At 42.6% G+C, this 20,985-nt stretch overlaps 1 protein-coding gene across 7 annotated transcripts in view; it reads right to left on the bottom strand.

The window, feature by feature from the left end:
- The window catches only part of ABCA1 (ATP binding cassette subfamily A member 1), a 133,169-nt gene that overhangs the window by 54,683 nt on the left and 57,501 nt on the right, over positions 1-20,985 (bottom strand). For all 7 annotated transcript variants that reach the window (XM_043927175.1, XM_043927178.1, XM_043927173.1 and 4 more), the window contains 4 exons: positions 18,781-18,902; positions 15,980-16,156; positions 6,115-6,207; positions 1,258-1,498 (listed from right to left, as the gene is read on the bottom strand). In XM_043927175.1, the coding sequence (XP_043783110.1) occupies positions 1,258-1,498; positions 6,115-6,207; positions 15,980-16,156; positions 18,781-18,902 (633 nt within the window). The remainder of the gene's footprint in view (positions 1-1,257; positions 1,499-6,114; positions 6,208-15,979; positions 16,157-18,780; positions 18,903-20,985) is intronic.

Here is a 20,985-nt window from a genome sequence, read left to right as displayed (position 1 = left end):
CTGCAAAACTAATATTTAAAAACAAAAAAGAGGACTTGCTCACAGTTGTAGCTGTTGTGAAAATAAAGGCTCCCTCAGGTTGACTTACAAAGCGAGGGAGCAGAGGGGATGGCATTTCAGAAAACTGCCTACAGCATCCTTCCCTTCAGGCTCACAAAGCAACCTGCCACGGCTGGAGTGCTTCACTCCAGAGAAGAATAAAAGGTTCTTATGTTACAGTAACACACTAAAAGCCACCTCACTCAGTGTCTGAAAGACACACCTGCGGTTAGAAACGGAGAAAGGCTTACTTGCATCATGTTTTCAAGGAAAATGATGCCACTGTCTACAGCTGTAACACCGGCTCCTCGCTGCCTCAGGCACAGGACACACATCCCCACAAAACTGCCCAAGCGTGGGGAGCAGATATGGTGTAACAAGGTTCTCTAATGACACCTTGTAGCTAAGAACTAAAAACAAACAGCAGATCAAATGCCCGAGTCTGATGGCACACACGCCACCATGAACAGGTATTCTGGAGGTCATGTGTTTATGGGCAAAAAGCATGGAGCCAGGCAGACCTGGTTTAATCTGGGTTCTTGCGGATTAGCTACAGTGTGAATTTGACCAAGTCACTGAACCTCTCCAAGACTAGAAAATGTGGGGCTATAAAACCTTCCTTGCAAGGAATTCCCTGCCAGAGGTCAAGGTTCCATCCCTGGTTGGGGAACTAAGATCTCACAAGCTGTGGTCCCGCTCAGTCAAAAAAAGAAAAAAGAAAAATAAAAAAAACCTTCCTTGCAGGGTTACCAAAAGGGTTAAATGAGTTAACTTAAAAAAAAAAAATGCAAAGGACATAGGAAATGTTCCCTAAATGCTATCTTTCATTATTGTTGTTATTCTTAAGTTTTTATTATAAAGCATATCTCAAGGAGAGCAGGGGGAAAAGGAGAGGGAGATAGGGAAAATGAGAAGAACCTTGATTACTCTGGGAACCACCTGCAGACATACCCCAGAAAACTGGAGAGTGACATTCAATCATCCATTCACTTGATAAAAACACTGTATGCCTGGGATGTGCCAGGCCCCTCTCACACAAGTTGGGACAGTTCGCTGATGAGAAGATTTACTCCTCTAGGAGGTCTGTCTGGGTGGCAAACAGACATGTAAACAAGTACCCAGCTGCTATGTAGGATGAGGGTAAGCACGAGAGAGGGGGCCCAGAGGGCTGAGTCTGGGACGGAGGTGGCGCCAGGGCCCGGCTGTGTAGACACTCACATGAAGAGTTGTCGTAGAAGGTGCCGGCGTCGTCTTCCGTGCCATTGCCCCCGAAGAGGGCTTTGTAGTTGTTGTCCTCGTACCAGTTCAGGGACTTGATCTTCAGGCCCCCGCCCTCGGGATGGCCGCAGATGATGCGGGACACAGCCTGGTAGATCTGGGTGGAGGAACCTGAGTTGTTCATGTTGGTCAGAAACATCACCTCTTGCCGCATATCACTCCAGCTCCTCATGCTGAACAGCTGGGGGAGGAAGCAGGTGGAAAAGGAAAGGAAAGGTGGGGGAAGGTTGAAGACACAGAAGGCGAAGAATCAGGTTAGTTTCTTCACCTCTACAAAGCCTTATCCCAGAACGTAACTTGTCTGACGTCGCCTCTCAGAAGCCTTGTGATGGAGACCACCAGAGCCACGCTACCTCTCTGTGGTTAGAGGGACTGGTGTCATCTGAGAGACTGTTTGAGATGCAGATTCTGGTCTATCTAGAGTTCACATCCACTTTGTCACCAGGTGCCCAGGTGATTCCCATACACATTAAAGACTGAAGTACAGCCTATAAGTTGGTGGAGCCCCTGGTGAGGGGCTTTATCTCATTCAGATTATCATCGGGTTTACAGAAGAGGATGCTTTCCTTGAAGAATTATGTGTTCACATGTGTACATCAGGAACCGCTCACCTCCTCGGTCATGGCCTCATTTCTAAAACACCTCAAACTTCAGGGTGGAAACTGAGGTACCCTCTGCCCCTTGGCGGAAAAAGCACTGTGTGTGAAATCCCCACCCTCATCTCAGCTAAGCGCCAGGCACTGGGAAGGAGCACACGATGGGAGCTCAACTTGGAATCCCAGCCACGTCCTCACTGGCTCACAACCTTCGGAAAGTCACTTCTCTGAGGGCCCCACTTCTGATCAAGACGATGAAGCTAAAACAGAGCGTGGCGAGAACATCACACAATATCTGCTCTCCAAGAGGGCCCTGCACAGACCAGCCCCTGCCTGGAAGAGGCAGAGGCCGCAGGCAGCCGGGGGCTGAGTCTGGGACTTACATGTGACCAGTGCTTTGTCTCACACACAAATGTACTCCAGCACCACGTGGACGTCTTGGCCCAGTGGCTCTTATGATTAACTATTCACCGAGCACTTTGTATTTCCACACGTTTCACAATGCGTCATTGATATACCCTTCCATTCCCTGCCCTGTCACTGCGTGCCCAGGCTGAGGTGTGGCAGCAGAGGGGAGGGGTTGCGGGACGCCACTCTTGCTCTGGAGGCAGTCTAGGCTCAGACTCCACAACTCGGTTTTCTCTCTCACAGAGCCCGCTGATCCCTGTGAGTGAGAAGACCCTGGGTGCCACAGACCCTGCCTCTGCCTTCAGCCTGCAAAGGGGAACCAGGTGCTCCGGGGGTGGTCAGAGGTCACAAAGACTCTCCGCTGCAAAGAGGGAGGCTTTGACACCCAGAAAACACAATTAGGTGGCCAGCTTTTCCTGACTTTATCTTCTGAGGTATACAGACAGGGAGGGGGATAGGCAGTCAGGCCCTCTTTCCTTTTGCTGGTGGGTGCAACAGCCCTAGAGATTTTTGAAGGACAGCACAAAGGCCACTCACTTCTCTTTCTCGCCACCACCATCCTGCCATCTTCCGACCGAAAGGACAAATCTCTTCCCACAGAAAGTCAGCACATCATTGGATAGAAGCACTGTAAGCAACTGAGTTATTCCAAATTCTTGGCTCTTCCCAGAACCTGCCTTAGGGGCAGACTCCTACGTGTTCTAACTTCAGCTCCTGACCCAAACCTCCCCCATGAAGTGCTTCCCACCACAGGGAAGGCAGCCGCTCAGCCTCCAACCCACAGATGGTGGCATCTGATCATCATCTATGGAGCGAACGAACTACTGAGGCTTTCTCAATCCAGTGCCATGGCTTTCTCCTGCCCTTGCCCCATCACAGTCTCTTCTCAGCCTAACACTGGAATGGTAAACAACTCTCATCCTCTCAGTCACACCAGACACCCCTGATCCAGACCCTCCAGTGGCCTCCCATCTTACTCCGTGTAAATGCAGCCTTACCAGGTCTGCACGGCACTCAGCTCCCGCTCTAACCTCATCTCTGACTCCCCTCTCACGTGCTGTTCTGGCCACACGGGCCTCCGCCCTGGTCTTTACACCTCTTGATCATGCCCCACATCAGTGTTCGGCTCTACGGTTCCTCCTGCTTGCCGTGGAGGCCCTGCGGTCATTTCCTTCATGTTCAGATGTCACCTGACTAGACAGGACTCCATGAATCACCCTCCCCTATAAAATACCACCTCATCCCTCTCTATCTCTCTTAAGCAGCTTCGTTTCCCTTCACTGCAGGCAGCCCTGCTGTCCCATTGTACACGGACGGTTCATTTCCGTCTCCTGCCCCACGGCAGTCCCACAACAACAGAGAAGTGAGTGTGCTCACTGCGGAGTCCCCGGCACCCAGCTGTGCCAGGGTCCTGGTGGGTGTGGGCAGACAACCAAACGCTGCTCCCTACCCTGCCTCCCCAGGCTCACCTTCCAGAAGTGAGGCTCAAGCCCACTTTCACCCCTCTGGCTCTGAAAGTCCCCATTCCCTCACAACTGCCAGCCCTGTGAGTCCAGTTTCTTTCTCTGAAATGCCTCCTTCTGACTCTATTCCAGTTACCATGAGGGTCCGGACAAAAAGTGCTAAAGCTGCAAGAATGTGGGCTTTGGAGGCCAACCATCCTGGGTTCAGATCCCAGTCTTGCCAATTAACCTACTAGGCGACGGTGGGCACATTGGCTTTCCTGAGCCTCAGGGTCACTGTGCAATAGGCACAGTGGGCCTCATCACATTTGTCATGTGGATCACACAAGGAAGCCAGGGGAAGCTGCAGGGAACATGGCAGCTTGCCTCCCTTTTCCTTTCAAGGGTTGTGCTTCAGTCAAAACAACCAACTTTCTTTCCAAACACCGAGCAGATCAACAAGTGCACTTATTTATTTATCTTCTCCCATTTGTCCCAGAGAAACTCTTAGATAATGAGTCACTGGTGGCAAAAGTGACCTGACTTTTGACAAGTCAAAAACACTTGACTCAGTGTTCCACTGAGAGGAGCGGATGGCAGGACCAGGGAATAAGCAGGACTCAAGGAAGCAGCTGCCAAGAAAAATGTATATTGTTCAGCTGGAGCGTTTCTACCATGTCAGCAACAGAACATCACATGCTTTCAATTATTTTTTAACCCTAGACAAAAGGCAGGCCAGTGATGTAAGAGGAAACAGCTATTAACCAGACCCTGAGTTTAGAGACAGCTTCAAAGTTAGATCCCTGCTCTGCCTTTGCTAGGGCTGGCAGAGAGCACAGGCAAGTCACTGTCAGCTAACGGGACTCAAGAGAGACGGTAATGGACTTGCAGGGCAGCTTCTGCTTCTCATGCTGCCTCCTGGAAGAACCCCAGGAGACCCAACTACTCCACCTACAGAGAGGTCACCAGCGTTCATAACCAGAGTAACAGATGGCAGCCTGGAAGAGGGCTTCTCCTCCTGAAAGCCAGTCCTCTTCAATCAGGCACACAGCAGCAGGATTGAAAAAGAACAGAATCAAAAGTGACATACTAGGTAACATGTTGACAGAGCTGAATCTCGGTGCTTTCTGTACTTCCCGAACATTCTGCATTTTCCTTTGTGAACATACAACACTTTATTCTTGCTGTTGTTGTTGTTCAGTCGCTAAGTCATGTCCAACTCGCGGCCCCATAAACTTCAGCATGCCAGGCTTTTCTGTCCATTACCATCTCCCTGAGTTTGCTCAAACTCATGTCCATTGAATCAGTGATGCCATCCAACCATCTCATCCTCTGTCGCCCCCTTCTCCTGCTACCCTCAATCTTTCCCAGCATCAGGGTCTTTTCCAATGAGTCAGCTCTTTGCATCAGGTGGCCAAAGTATTCTAAGTATTTATTCATAGAAGACATAAAGTGAGCTTTGATATTTGAGAAAAATCATACAAACACCAAAAAAGGAGTTAAAGAAGCAGTTCATAATAAGGCTGGACCAAGTCTGAGAAAATTTTGCCACAAATTATTCCCAATGTCTTATACATTAAGGCCTATGTGGTTTCTGACCATCACTTCCCGGCTCAGCTCTCTACAGAATAGGCTCCAGACCGTTGGTTCCTCTTTCCCAAGTCTACTCTGAAACAAGGCTGAGTGTCAGAAAGGCAAGCACATGCTGACTGGGAGGCAGAGAAGTGCTTAACTGCTAATTTTCTAAGTCAGGCCCTCTGATCTTATGACAAAGGTGATTCTGTTAAGTAGGAAGTTAGGTAATTCTAATACAGTTGTAAACATGTGGACCCGAAAAGCAACCTCAACATTTATCAGGAGACTCTATTCCCAAAGTTGAACTCAGGGGCTAGAAGTTCACAAGGCAAAGATCCAAATTAGGGGTACCAGGTTCTCCCCTTCAGTTAGTAAACAAATGTTCTGGTAAAAATACTGTCCAGCTTTAATACTGAAGAAGAAATAAGGAGAGGTTGCTGTAAGACAAACACACTACATGGAGGATGAGGAGGAATCATCTCCTCTACTAATGAGTCATTAACTCGGGACCAAGAGTAACAATCAGAGAAAGTCCTAGGCTAGACATTAGGCCTTTAGCTACTAGCTAACTAACCCTGAGACATCCATGAGTCTTGGTTTCTTCATCTTTAAAGTAAGGAGATCAAACCAAGTAATTTTAAGACCACAGATGCTTCTAAAGTTGATTTTATGTTTTTTATGACATTCATATCAAATGGACTCTCTGAACCAAATTCAGGGTGTAAAAAAGTCATAGTGGATGGTCTGCCCATTCGGACTGAAAAGATATGACTTACCTCTTGGGCCAGATTCCCAAGACTATCCAGCAAAGCTTTTGTGGCTTCAGCCAGCTCCTCACTCGGGAAGAGAGATGTAGAGTTTAGTTTTGTCTGCAACGAGAAATAAAGAAATAACTGTTTCTAAACTCAATGTAAACCTGAAATCTCTATTTAAAAATAAACAAGTTGATTAAAACTATTCATAATCTTCAATTTGAAACACAAGAAACCCAATCCTAACCAAAATAAGACACTAAAATTATTCTAACTATATGTTTGTAGGTTATTCATCTCAGATAAGAATTACTAATTCTTTGATGAATGCTTTTAAATGATGTAGGAATATGTATTTCAAACTAGTTGATTACACAATAGATAAAAATGTCTGATGTATATGTGCCCAGTGTAAAGCTGACCATAAATTCCCAACTCTGTCTATGGTTTTGCTAGAAAGACAACATGGAAATGGCCTTGAGAAACAAGTTTGTGATAGTTCACAAAAAAGGAAGAAAGGATAACTTTTAAAACTGCCAAAAGCATGGGAAGAAGGAATTCTTTTTTATTCCACTCAACTCAGCACTGTCTCTAACACTGGAAATTTACTTAACTTCTAAACAAACTTATTTTAATATATTAAAATGTATTGTTTTCATGTATATTAAAAATTAAAATAATTTAAGAATACCTGCTTTATGTTTAGTTTGAGCCAAATCACTATATTTACTCATTTACATACTGCTATTATATGCCACTTAGCTGCATAGCCAATATAAAAAAATAATTAATTTAAGCCCAAGGTAAGATAGGTTAGGACAGAAGGTCTAAGCTAGAGAAGAAAAAGAAAAATGATGCACAGGCTCTGAGGCCAGAATTGGTTCTGAAGTTTTCAGGCTTCCAAAGAAAAAATGATGCAGGGTCAGTTTCATCACTCTTGTTTGTCCAATAGGAAAAAAAAAAAATCTCAGGGAAAAGCCCATCTTTCTTTGGCAATTCTATAAGCATCATTTTGCTCAATATCAGATCCTTGGATATCTAGAGAAAACTGAACTATTTTAATACTTGTCTTATCTCAGAGATTGCTGTGAAATCCTATGGCAGATGACACAAAAGACAGCTGAAGGTATGAATAGATGGAGTTCATCATTAGCTCTGGGAAATAGCAGATGCAGAAGACTAAGTATCATGATCATCATAATATCCTAGCATAACCCCAAATGTTCCTTTCTGATAAAATCTGTCTAAAAGTTCTATGGATAATTTTGTCCGGCACAATTAGTGAGCTCTCCTACAACAGCTCACTCACCAGAGACCAGCCTTCCCACACTCCCAGTCCTCTGATGGGCCCAGGCTTTCATTTAAATGCCACACTCCAGTAGGTCTCTGTGACACAGCTCACAGGCTGTGTTAATGTTCATCCCTTCCATGGAGCAATCATGAGCAAAACCAGGTGGGGGGCTTTTTGTTTGCTTTGCCTTTCTCTCTTCAAGTTCACATTATACCTACAGGCTACCACACTGAAAATTAACCTACACAGAGACCTTGGTAAGGAAAACTTACAAACTGAGAGGTCTTAATTGGGAGATATAGGAGGTAAAAACTATTTCCTTTCACTGTGGGGGGCTTGCATATTATAAAATACTGAGAGGAGACTGATGTAAATCAGATTTAGTATTACAAATTAAAATAAGGAAAGATAGGCTATTCAGCCAGTGTTGCTGAGACAAGTAGTTACTCATCTAAGAGAGTAATTTTTCCATCTCACACCACTATATGAAATTAAATTCTTGGTAGGTTGAATAGCTAAAACTAAAAATGAAAGTTTAAAAGATATAGAGGAGAAAATGTATTTATGAACTTGGGGTAAGGAAGGTCTTCTTAAAATACAGAAGTCCAAATCAAAAATGGGAATTAAACTTCTGAAAGTAAAAGCTACGCAGCAAAGACACCATCAACAAAGTGAAAAAATAAGCCAAAGACAAGAAGAATGGATTTTTTAAAAAAATTTTTGAGAATAAAAATGGAATACCAGGCATCAATAAAAATTAACCAGATGCCACATTTATCAACATGCTGCTGCTGCTGCTGCTAAGTCGCTTCAGTTGTGTCCGACTCTGTGCGACCCCATAGAGGGCAGCCCACCAGGCTCCTCCATCCCTGGGATTCTCCAGGCAAGAACACTGGATTTATCAACATAGATAAATCTTAAAAACATAACATTGGGTGAAAAAGACAAGTTGCAGATCAACATGCACACACATACAATGTGAACACATGCAGACCAATACAGTATATTGTTATTAACCAAATGTGAGTCGGACACAACCGAGCGACTGAACTGAACTGAACTGAGTATATATACAGTTGGATAAAAATGTGCAACTCCAGGATACCAGCTATCTTTGAGGAAAGAGGGGAATATACAGATGACAGCAACTATATCTGTAGTGTCTTATTTCTTGAAAGGAACTATTTCATAATTTTCTTTTTAATTCAAGGAAAAATAAGAAAAAAGGAAGAGGGAAGGAGATTGGCAGGAATGAAGGACAGGAATATAGGTTAGGTTGAAGACATATCAGACTCGAAAGATGTCCAACTTCCTTGAACAAAATTAACCCCAGGCAATATGCCTTGAACCAAGGCCACACAATGAAGTCAGAACCAAGTGCCTGCACCAACTATCACTGGTGGTCTCTTGCTCATATTTACTTGACAAAGGCAGACAGAGCTTGCCAATAGTATTTCCAAAGAGCTCCAGTAAGCCATTCACAGTTTGGAATTTCTACTACTACTTTTCCTAACCAAACGCATTCCCTTGGCTATAAATTCATAGAGGTCCCCATTGAGCTCCCCCACACAGGAGGCGAGATTTTCTTGTATGAAGGAAAACAGGGGAAAGGGGAAAAATTAAATCTTTAGTGAAGACTGTACATTCTGTGTTAAACTAACAGGAATTCATGTATTATTCAATATTTTTAGATCATAACTAGATACTATACTGTCATTATAAGAAGAACAGACAAACAAGTATATTACTCAAAGCCCCTACCCATTTCTGTAATATGTGTTAATCACAACATTGCAACATTTCCTAAAACCATGACATTCTGGAGCACTGGCTCCGTAATGACAAAAGCCATTATGCCATTCTTTCTGGGTCTAATAGATGACTTCTTTATATTCTTTTTTTCCTCCCTAAGATTTTCCTTCCACATGAATTCTCTTTTTCTTTTCTAAAATCGAGGTAACAATGGTTTATAACATTATGTTATATGAATTTCATGTGTTCAACATTATATTTCTATTTCTGTGTATGCTGCAGCATACACCAAAAATTTAAATTGTAAAAGGCTGAAATTTTTTTTAAAAAAAGACAATAACTTATCAAAGTCAATTTGATTTTAATTTCGTGTTTTAAGTTCATGTTTTATTTCAACTCACTGTCCAGCACAATTCCTGGCACATAATAACTAGGCACCCAAGAAATGTGGAAGAAACGTAAAAAGCAAAGGCAAGAGCACATTAGGAGGGTGAGAAATGGACTGGTGTGAGTCCTGCTTCAAAGGTCATTCAAATTCACAAACATACTCTGTTTCATATTCACCTCATCAAGTCACTCACATCTGTAGCCTTATGGTGGCTCCCCTTGCTCCAAGAATGAGGCCCAATAGCCTACAAAACCTAAATGAACATTTCCCTCAGCACCTCTATAGTGTCATGTCTTAGCATTCCTCTCCCCATCAAATTCCCCATAGCTACCTCTGATCCACTCTGAACTACTCAACCATGCACACTTCCTCTAAATGCCACCTTCTCTTGCCCCTTTCCTCTGAGCCCCATGCATACATCATGTCCTCTGCATGGAAGATTCTTCCGTCTTTACCTGACTAACCTCTATTCTTTAGGTTCCAACTTAGAAGATGTTTCTTTCCTAATTCTCAAAGACTAGGTTAGGACACCCCATCAGAGGTCTCCTGATGCACAGGACCCAGCAGAGAGGCTATCACTCTGAACAGCATCTCTTCCTTTCTTTTCCCTCCTCTCCCCAACATCAGGGAACACACATCTATAACTTGTTTACCACTGCCTCCCTGACCCAGTGTGTGGGGATTTGTTGAATAAATGAAGTGTGTGTTTATAGATGATAGCTGTACAAAGGGACAAGTGGGAGAGATGACTATTAATGCATTAGAAGTGGTAGCCAGATAGAAATATAAGACAGAGCATCTGTGAAATTAAAATGTAATTGGGAATCCTTTTAAGTTTAAAAAAAATCTTATCCACACTCAAAATTTTGAGGGACTCCACTACTACAATGAGATGTGCCCATACATATATTTGAATAGTATTCTCAATATAAAACACAATTTTGTTTTCTCCCTGCAAATGCATGTTTTAATGCATTCATTGGTACATTTCAAACTTCCCTGAAATACTCTCATAAAGCAGACTATAATCTCTGCTTCACTTTGCCCATATTCAGAAAAGCCAACTCAGGGCTAGGATTTATGTTTTACTTCAAATTGAAAATAAGTAAGCCACATACCAGGTACAAAGACTATCATCACCCAAAGCAATTACTGTCTCTTTGCAGTCATTTATATGACAATAAAAATTGTCCTTTGAGGAACATTTTAATAATTTTTATTGAAGTGGGGAATTATAACTCATGTCTAAGGACAGTACTAATCTTTTAAAAGCAATTCAACAACTTAAATATTAAATTTTAAATTATATGTGATTAATGCATTAAAATATTTCATTTTTGCTATTTCTAAACATAGTTAAATACACCTACTACCACATAATTCAGGATCAAAACTCAAGCCTTTATCTTAGACATGGCAAGAAAGAAATTATACTATTTCAAGTAAACTAATTATACTATTTCAAGGAAAAAATAGCATATTTGAGGCAAAAACATCTGTCTAGATGGAGTTGAGTCATCATATTAACACACTGCTTAGTTCAGTAATTTATCCCCAATCCTGTGCTTCCCCTGTTCTCCCAGGAATTAGATGAACAGAGTCTAAAAGAGTAAATCCCTGAGACGTGTCATTCTACAATTTACCAAATGATAGCAATTGCAATTGCTTGTCAGGCAAAAGCACATGTTGTAAACAGGTGGGCAGTAAAATTATACAAAACCAAACAAAACCTGATACTTCCCATAAGAGTCTGTGTTCCAGGCAGGAGGAGAGGGAAAACCAAGTGTTTTCTCCTGCAAAACACTGTAGGTACAAAACACCTACACAAATGCTTTAAAGACTGCATGTGACAAACTGAGAAATATCTAATCCCCAAAAGCTATGAGCCAAGCTGAGTCCTTATCAAAGGGTCAAGAAGACGCTAAACAAAGACCCTGCAAGACAAGAATGACTGTTCACTCCTCTTCTGCCTGCTCCTTCCATCCCTGCCCAGTCCAGCTGTGAGCTCACTAGTTCTCTGGGCACTTCAGGGCACCACTCACCTTACCTCCGTTGTCCCACGAACAGAGTTCCACCTTTGCAAGAGTAGACGACATACATCAGAAGATACAGAAACAGAACACTTTGTTCCATGGAGACAGAACTTTCTGTCTTCGGGTGAAGGTACCACCAGAAGTCAAGACAATCTAGTTACACGGTTGTGCGGTGTCTAAGTTGTTACTGAAATAAAGGTCAGTCTGTATGCCTGTCCTTGCTAACTCAAATCAGACACCGTTTCCCTCGCCACAAGGACCAGACACCATCTTCACATCACTGAGAAAGGACTGGAGCCCAGTTCTACTTAACCACACAGGCTTTCACTGGGGATCACGGTGTCCCATGTTGAACAAGACTGTTTTCAGGGAGCTGCCGGGAAGGGCAGCCCTTACTTTACAGAACCCAGAACCTGTGAAGAATTCCTCACATTCCCAATCTCAGCCTTAAAGTCCGTTCTCAGTGTCCACTGGAATGAAAGTACCATGTGGACATAGTCTGCCTTGTTCATGTCTGAAACTTCAGTGCCTTCAACCAGTAACTGGTACAAAGCAGACAGACAGTAAATATGTGTTAGTTTTGTTGATGAATATCTCACGCCTTGTTTGGAGATGCTCTGCTTCCCAAAGTTACTGCTCTATTTGGTTATGCATGACAAATTTTAATGAGTAGTGTTTACTGTGCTTTAGAGTCACTCTCAGAATACAAGCAAGAAAGTACACAGGGCTGGAATAGGACTAATAAAAAAAGCCAAGGGGACTGAAGAAACACTTCAAAGACTTAATGAAATATTGTTCCAATGTACGTTCCAATCCAAAGGCAGTTATGGCAGAATGAGCACTCTCCCGGAAGCTGTTCACATGCTAATCTCTGGAATATGTCAATCGATTGTATCATATGACAAAATACACTTTCAGTTCAGTTCAGTCAGTCATGTCCGACTCTTTGTGACCCCATGGCCCGCAGCACTCCAGGCTTCCCTGTCCCTCACCAACTCCCAGAGCTTGCTCAAACTCATGTCCATCAAGTCGGTGATGCCATCCAACCATCTCATCCTGTCATCCCCTTCTCCCTCCCACCTTCGATCTTGCCTAGCATCAGGTCTTTTCCAGTGAGTCAATTCTTTGCATCAGGTGGCCAACATATTGGAGTTTCAGCTTCTGCATCAGTCCTTCCAATGAATATTCAAGACTGATTTCCCTTAGGATTGACTAGTTTGATCTCCTTGCTGTCCAAGGGACTCTCAAGAGTCTTCTCCAACACCACAGTTCAAAAGCATCAATTCTTCAGTGATCAGTTTTCTTTGCAGTCCAACTCTCACATCCATCCACACGTAACTGGAAAAACCATAGCTTTGACTAGATAGACTTTGTTGGCAAAGTAATGTCTCTGCTTTTTAATATGCTGTCTAGGTTTGTCATAGCTTTTCTTTCAAGGAGCAAGCATCTTTTAATTTCATGGCTGCAGTCACCATCTGCAGTGATTTTGGAGCCCCAAAAAATAAAGTCTCTCATTGTTTCCCCATCTATTTGCCATGAAGTGATGAGACCAGATGCCATGATCTTCATTTTTTGAATGTTGAGTTTTAAGCCAACTTTTTCACTCTCCTCTTTCACTTTTATCAAGAGGCTCTTTAGTTCTTCTTCCCTTTCCGCCATAAGAGTGGTATCCAGATATAAAAAGTAATGAACATTAATGACTGATTCCTACCACTGATTTATAGAAGAAAATGTCTATGTTACCAGCCACTGTTTTCAAGCACATAATTTATATTATTCACATAAATTAAATTATTAACTTTTTTATTGAGCATCTAATGTGTACTAGCCCTATGCCAGGCTCTTCATATATGTGAGCAATAATCACAACAAAGGGCAAACTACATTATCACTATGTGAAAGAATAGAAAACTGAGGCTTAATTTATCTAAGGTAACACAACTGGTAAAATGCTGAGGCAGGATTTGAACCCAGAAACAGCTGACCCCAAGCCTACATCCTTTCTACCCTGCCACACTTCCCCACTGTTGTCAAAATACTGTGGTCCAAGTGGTCATCAGGGGACTGAAGGACATCCAGGAGAAAGAATCAGAATATCTTGGTTGAAAAACAGAGAAACAGCCACACCAAAAAACACACAGAGAGAGAACAGAAATGTTTCAAAGCATGTCTCTTCTCGAAATCCACTTTTGGTGCAGAAATACATACTGACAGAACAGTTTGTCTCTCTCCCACCCCCTAATATTGGTTGCTGCCCCTATTGTATTTCTTGGCACAATTAACTGCCTGTGTACAAGGAAGTCTCACAGCACACCCATCTACCATCACCAATATCAAAACTCCAACCAAGTGGCAGAACCAAAAGGCTGCTTAGTATAAATCGAATATCAATCCCAGTGCTCCAATTAAGGCATTGCTATAAGAGTCACATTTCAAAATGTTTGGAAGTCATTTCATCCCAACGGTATCCCCTAAAACATCTTTACACAGAGCCATCCTGGCCACTCACCATGTTCTAATTCAAGAGCCCCATTTTCTGATTTTAGGAAGAGAGATCTCACAATAACAGCTGACAGGCAGGAGCAGAACCTGAGATGCTCCTATGCCCAAGAGATGTGCAGGAAGCATATGGCAGCCACCCTGATCAACACCTGCCGTGAACCAACTGGTCTACAAGGCGCCACCACAACACGAGAGGATGGGCTGTGAAGTAGCTGACAGTTCTGACAGTACATTTCCACACTCCCAGTCACACTAATTTTCCCAACTAGGGAGAGATTTTTCAAGTCAAACCCTAAGCTGTTGACTGTCAGATTATGAAGGCTTTGCTGTCTTTCTACTTAGAGCATAATTCAGAAATTACATAATTGGAGGGATTTTACTGGGCTGTGCACACAATAGGTGTTTAATGAGTAAACAGAAATGAAATGATGAATGGGCACCAGAATAAATTTATTCTGTCTTCTAAAAACACCCATCTTTCCAAAGCTCAAATCATCCCAGCTGAAAGGGTGAACATTTCTGTCTTGTAGTGAAGCAAAGCAAAACAACCAAAATAGTCCAAGGAAATGGGCTAGTATTTGCAACAACCTTTGACTCTGACTCACGATGCAGAAAGAGCCAGCAGGCTGCAAGTGTCTTCACAGGTGAGCTTATCTGACTATTTAGGCCAGTTATCTGGGGCTGCAAACATCTCTGTAAATTATACTACAGAATCACAGACCACTGGGAAAAAAAACAACTCAGTACATTTTTCAAACACTGAACTAGAAAATACTATTTCTGGAAGAGAACAAAAACAGATCTTAAGCATTGGGGCTAAGCCCTTCACAGTGATGGGGGCCACAATAAAACCTGCCGTGGAAGCAGCAGAATTCAGTTTTACTACTACCTTCACTTCAGGCAGAAGCTGTTAGTGCCAGAGAATCAAGCAGGATGCAAGGACTCTTCGATGGTCAGTCAAGAGCGTAAACTCTGGGATGTGTTTCTAAGGAACATTCTAGGAGATGATCCAGGTACAGGATCTAAAAACTGAACCTTTTTAGGACCTCAGGAGGGCCCATCTTTCTCTAGAGAAATCATGGTGTGCCAGAAGTTTCCAGAAGTCCCAGGAGTTTCCAATGTCTTTCTATTATAACGAGGAACATCTCTTTCCAGGCATGTTCTTCCAGGGCTTTTCCCCTGGTTTTAAAAGAACCTACTGATAATCAGGGAGCTGTCTGGTAAACAGGAAACCTGAACGCTGGATGGATGCTAAAGCATGTTGTTCACAAGGCATTTCACCAGAGCTCCCAGAAATCCTAAAAAAAGATACTTATTCTGGAACTAGACACAGTGCTGACAATCAGGATGCTCAGACTTAGCCCTATTCTTGGATTAGAAATGAATGCATAGTCTCATGGACTGCTTCTTTGAACAAGTGATTCCCAACTGATGATCAGACTTTGTTGGTATTTTTTAACTTCTGAAAGCAATTTTGTCATTTTTTAAGTTAATTATTGCATGTGCTCCCATTCAATCCCAGGGTTTTCCCACTGAGACATCTCAGTGTTTCCTTTCCGATAGGCTTTTTAAAATGGACATCCATCTTCCCATTAATGGTTTTGAGACTTTTTTTTTAATCTAGAGAACTCCTTCTTCATATGAACCCTTACAACATTAAAAGCCATTAAAAAGTAGGTCTTCTCTGAAACAGGCACAAGGGACCTCAGACTTGGATTCAGAGCCACACCCAACTCACTCTTTCCTTACTGACTCTTGGGGAGATGGCTCAGAATTTGAAAGGAATACCACTGAGCCAATCACATCTCTAACTCCCAGCGAGCCCTATGTTTCTACGAAAACAAAGTCATGCTGTCCAGGGAAAAATGTCACATTCGAAAAGCATTAGTACTCAAAGCTTCCCTACACAGCAAGCCTACTCACCAGGATTGGCTTCAGGATATCCAGGTTGGAATGAAGCACCTGTTCTGCTGCGTTCAATTTCTCCCTCGGCAGGCTGCAAAGCCTGGAGACTTCTTGGTCACCAAGTCGAATCACCTCTCCCAATTTTGATCCGTTGCAGAGATTGGTCAAATGTAACTGGTAGCCTTGCAAAAATACCTATAAACATTTCATGCAAAGACAGAGAAGTAAAACTGGATTACAAAGATGGGAAGCAGGGTCCTTGAAGCCTCTTGGGGGAACTTCATATCAATATCGCTTTGAGGAATGGACACCACTATACCCTGTCCAGAGCACTGGGTCTCTACCGAACTTCAGGATGAAGCAAGGCATGATGCTACAGGACATTTAAAACCAGAATGAGGCATTTGACTCATCACCTCCATACTCTTCTCCTTGTGAAGGGAAATCCTGAGTCCAACCCTTTTTCTCAAAAGTGGGACACACGACTCAGCAAATAGGAATCTGGAGTCTGAACTCCTCAAACCACTCTTATTAGAGAAAATAGAAAGTTCTCATTATTTTGAAATAAATGATATTTTAAACTGGGGTTGGGCTAAATTGTGGGGGGAAATGTATTTATACTATTTATTTGTACATAAAGATATATAATTAATGCAAAGAACTATGTTCAAACAATTTCAGAATATGGAACTCTTCCTTTTACTTGTATCAAAGCAGAGTACTAGAAAGTCAAGCCTCTTATCTCACTGACAAATAAGAACGACTTAGAACTGGTCTATACATTATAGCAAAGAACTTCTCATTGGCCATATCATGTAACTAGCTTTACTGGACCTAAATAAACACTTCACATATGGCCCTTACTGTCCATTAGGCAAAAGTTCAATAAGATGAGAGACTTTGTTTTTTCACGTTCCTTTTGTGTCCTCAGTGCTAGAACATGTGGACAATAAATATTTGTGGAACAAATGAAGGAACGATTCAGACTCTATTACTCTGTTACAACAATCTCTGTTTGTTTCAATTAAGGCAGCCTGACCTGCTCGTACAACCTCATGGGAATGATGGACCAGAAGCTTCTCAAGACCCATGCAGCTTTCTAACACTGCAGAGCACTTGGTCTATCACGGTTTCCATTAAGCTTACACCTACTACCAGATACTCAAGTACACTTTGCCTTTCCTCCTTTCTCAACGAGCCCTTGCTGCCATCCGACCTTTAGTATTTAAGACAGCGACAACAGTGACTACAGAGACTAATTACCGTGCAAGGACCACTTCCATATTTAGGATGCCCCTTATTTTAAACTGGTGGGATGTGACAGATAAGAAGTTGGCAGGGGGCAATGGAAATCAAGCTAATGATTTTTATAAGCCTGCTGCCTTTGGCCCATCTCCCAACCACACAATTGGTAAACACAGGCATATTTTCCTAGTTTCATAAGGGCAAGCAGTAAGAACATTTTTCTAATTTTAAAAATTCTATATCATGTAAAGCAGAGTTTATTTTGGGGCATAAACAGTTCCACTTCCACTTATGGCAAAGTCAAGCTAGTGTGTAAACATGAGACAGGGTAAGGAAGCAGTTCCCCTTTCTGCCAGAGAATAAACTTGAGAAGATCCTCTGGAAATCAATAACTATGCAATCTGGGCTTGCTGCCCACTGCATAGGAGCTGTATGATTATCTAATAATGCCAGAGGAAGGTTTATTAAAATCTAAGGTTAAAATTTTACATAAACACTAATATTACTTCCTGATTTTATAAATTTTTAAAAAATTAAGCATTTTCTCCTTAATAATAGATGTCTTTCCATTTATTTTATTTATTTTTTATTTTATTTATTTAATTTAAAATAGTTTTATTTATTTCTTTTTATTTAATTTCTATTTATTTATTTATTAATTTCTATTTTCTAGATATCTTTCTCATCTATCTTTAAAAGAAACATTACAAATAGATAGCCAGTGGGGATTTGCTATTCTGATGCAGGGAGCTCAAATCTGGTGCTCTGTGGCAATATAGAGGGGTGGGAAGGAGTGGGAGATAGGAAGGAGGTTCAAGAGGGAGGGGACATATGCATACCTATGGCGGATTTATGTTGATATATGGCAGAAACCAACACAATATTATAAAGAGTTATCCTCCAATTAAAAAGAAATAAATTTAAAATTTAAAAAAGAAAGTACTACATTTTTAAAATATGTTTTAGGTTTTATAGACAAGAGATATTTTAGGTAACAATCCTCAACCCAAGTTATTGTTTCAGAACTGTGAGGTTTTTTTTTTTTTTTAATGTTTAATTCATCTCAAATTCATCTCCCCTTTAGGAAGACGTTATCAACACATGCCTGGGCTTCCCTTGTGGCTCAGCTGGTGAAGAATTCGCCTGCAGGAGACCTGGGTTCGATCCCTGGGTTGGGAAGATCCCGTGGAGAAGGGAAAGGCTACCCACTCCAGTATTCTGGCCTAGAGAATTCCATGGACTGTACAGTCCATGGGGGTCTCAAAGAGTCGGACACGACTGAGCGACTTTCACAAACAAAATAAAAAAACAAAATCAACACATGCCAATTGACAGGCAGGAAATCAGTTTTATTTCAACCAGTTGGCCCATGATGCGAGGTTGCACCTTCCACTCTCTGGATGCTGTGGCAGGGCCAGCCTGAGCAGGGAAGTAAAAATAGACAACGCTGCATTGGAGCCACCAACCTCGTTCAGCACCGTTACAAAGACAGGAGTTTATTCATTTCCTTCCAGGTGCTCTCGTATAATGTCATTGCATGAGCCCCACCAGGGAAGGTGAAGATCACAGCTTACCTTGCGGAGACTGACATCAGCCCCCAGCATCTTGTCCACAGTTGGCCTTGGCAGAGAGAGGTTGAGATGCAGGAATTCAGAGAAGGTTTCATTGTCTACCAGGAAGTCCTGAAGTTTCAAGCCTGCGGGAGAAATAGTGTTTCATTTTCATTTCATGAGTAACTAAAAAGAAAAAAAAAAGCACAATGGAGCAAAATATCCTAATATTGATTACCTCATTTTAAACCAATTGAGCACATAGAGAAATGAGGTTCAGGGAATTTTGCCTTAACAGCAGAGACGTGAAAAGAGTGCTTTCTGAAGCTGTGAAGTACGACACTGCTGTACACACACACACACATAGCCTTTTCTCGCTTTTCCAAGAGTAAGTAAACAAATCTGAGATTTGTGACCCTGACCCCGCAGCTCCTATCTACCCCACTGCCATCTCAGACAGCTAAACTCAGAGATATTTAAAACGTTATTCCCACAAGCCCCAAGGGCTGGTTTCTTCTTGATGCAAAACAGTGGTTCTGAAACTTGAAGAGGCATCAGAATCACCTGCAGGGCTTGTGAAAACTGGTCCCCTACCCCCCAGAGTTTCTGATTCAGCGGCTTGAGGTGAGGCTGGATAATTTGCATTTCTAACAAGCTTCCAGGCGATGCTGTCACCCCCTGGTCTGGGGCCCACCCTTAGAGAACCTCGGGTGCAGAGCATTATGCATATCAAGGTGCTTTCACAGGCCTGGTCTTTCAATTCCAGACATGGAACACGTGATACAGAGCTCCCACACCCAGGCCAGCCCCTGCTTTAAGAAAATTCACATGCATACATTTAAAAAAAATCAACACTAGTAAATGATTGTATTGCTGCAGGGTTTCCTACAGAATCACTTTAAATAATAAACCCTCCACCTTTACAGAAAAGGTTCCAATCCAGGGTAGTGAAGCAGAAAAAGCACTAGCCAGAAATCCAATTTTAGTCCCTAGAGTTGGAGGCTGTGCCTAAGTGGTATCACTTGGATTTTTCATATCATCTCTCCGAATTTCAGCTTCTTTATCTCCAAACTGTGAGGTGATCAGATGCTTCGCGGGTCCCCCTTACTGAAATGCTCTCATTTTCTCTGCCATATTTCATTTGAGTGTCCACTTCTCCTTCTGCCCCTCTCTCATAACAACCCAACTTCATTCAATAAAGAGAAGGCCGGCTCATCAAGACATCTCTGAGAGACTGCAGCCCACAGGCCCTGGCATGAACCGACCTCTAGGGGGCAAACCTAGCAAACCCAAATCACTTAACTGATGAGAAACAGATGTCTGATCAGAAAACAGGGCTGTGAAGTGAGGCTTAAAAAGAAGACAGGAGTTAATCCTGGGAGCTAAGGGGGTGATGTGCAGAGATAAAGTAGAAGGAGGTCTCAAAATCCAGCCAGACTCTCATCAGTGCTGTCTGATTCAGGCATGTTCTGCTAAAGTAAACTTTTAATAATCTCAGTTGGTAAAGAATCTGCCTGCAATGCAAGAGACCAGGGTTCAATCCCTGGGTCCGGAAGATCCCCTGGAGAAAGAACTGGCAACCCATTCCAGTACTGTTGCCTGGGAAATCCCATGGACAGAGAAGCCTGGTGGGCTACAGTCCATGGGGTCACAAGAGTTTAGTGACTAAAGCACCACCACAGAAAGGTAGAGCCTGACTCACATCTCTAGAGAAACAGTTCTCTGGCTACACCTTATTTGGCTAACTCCCAGTTATTCCCCATGACACATTTTAAGAAGTGGTCCTGGCCGAGTGAGTGTCCCTCCTGAGAAAAGGTGCTCCTGCAGGCTGCCACACTCCCCATCACATATGATACTGCCTTCTCACCATCGCATTCACTTCTGTAGCTGCCAAACCTCAGAGCATTGAAGATTCACCGAGGGACATGCTAAAATGTAATTTCTCGGGCTGCATTCCTGGAAATCCTGAAATAGTAGCTCTAGAGTGGGGCCTAAGAATCTACATTTTAATAAGCATCTTCTGTATTTCTAATGTAAGGGTTCTGAGGACCATCCTTTTAGGGCTGTTGTTTTATTTGCATATTATCTCCCCTAGACTATGCCTCTGGGACACAGAATTTGTCTTTTATCCTTGCATCCCAGTGCCCAGATCAGGCAAAGAATTACTGACCAATGAATGATGACTGGAAAATAATTACCAGGAGATGGGATCAGGGCTGGGAAGATTTC

Source organism: Cervus elaphus, chromosome 16 (genome assembly GCF_910594005.1).
Source record: "Cervus elaphus chromosome 16, mCerEla1.1, whole genome shotgun sequence".
In the NCBI taxonomy this organism is placed as follows: Eukaryota; Metazoa; Chordata; class Mammalia; order Artiodactyla; family Cervidae; genus Cervus; species Cervus elaphus.
Note: the sequence above shows the minus strand (reverse complement) of the source record. Positions and strands in the feature narration are given on the sequence as shown.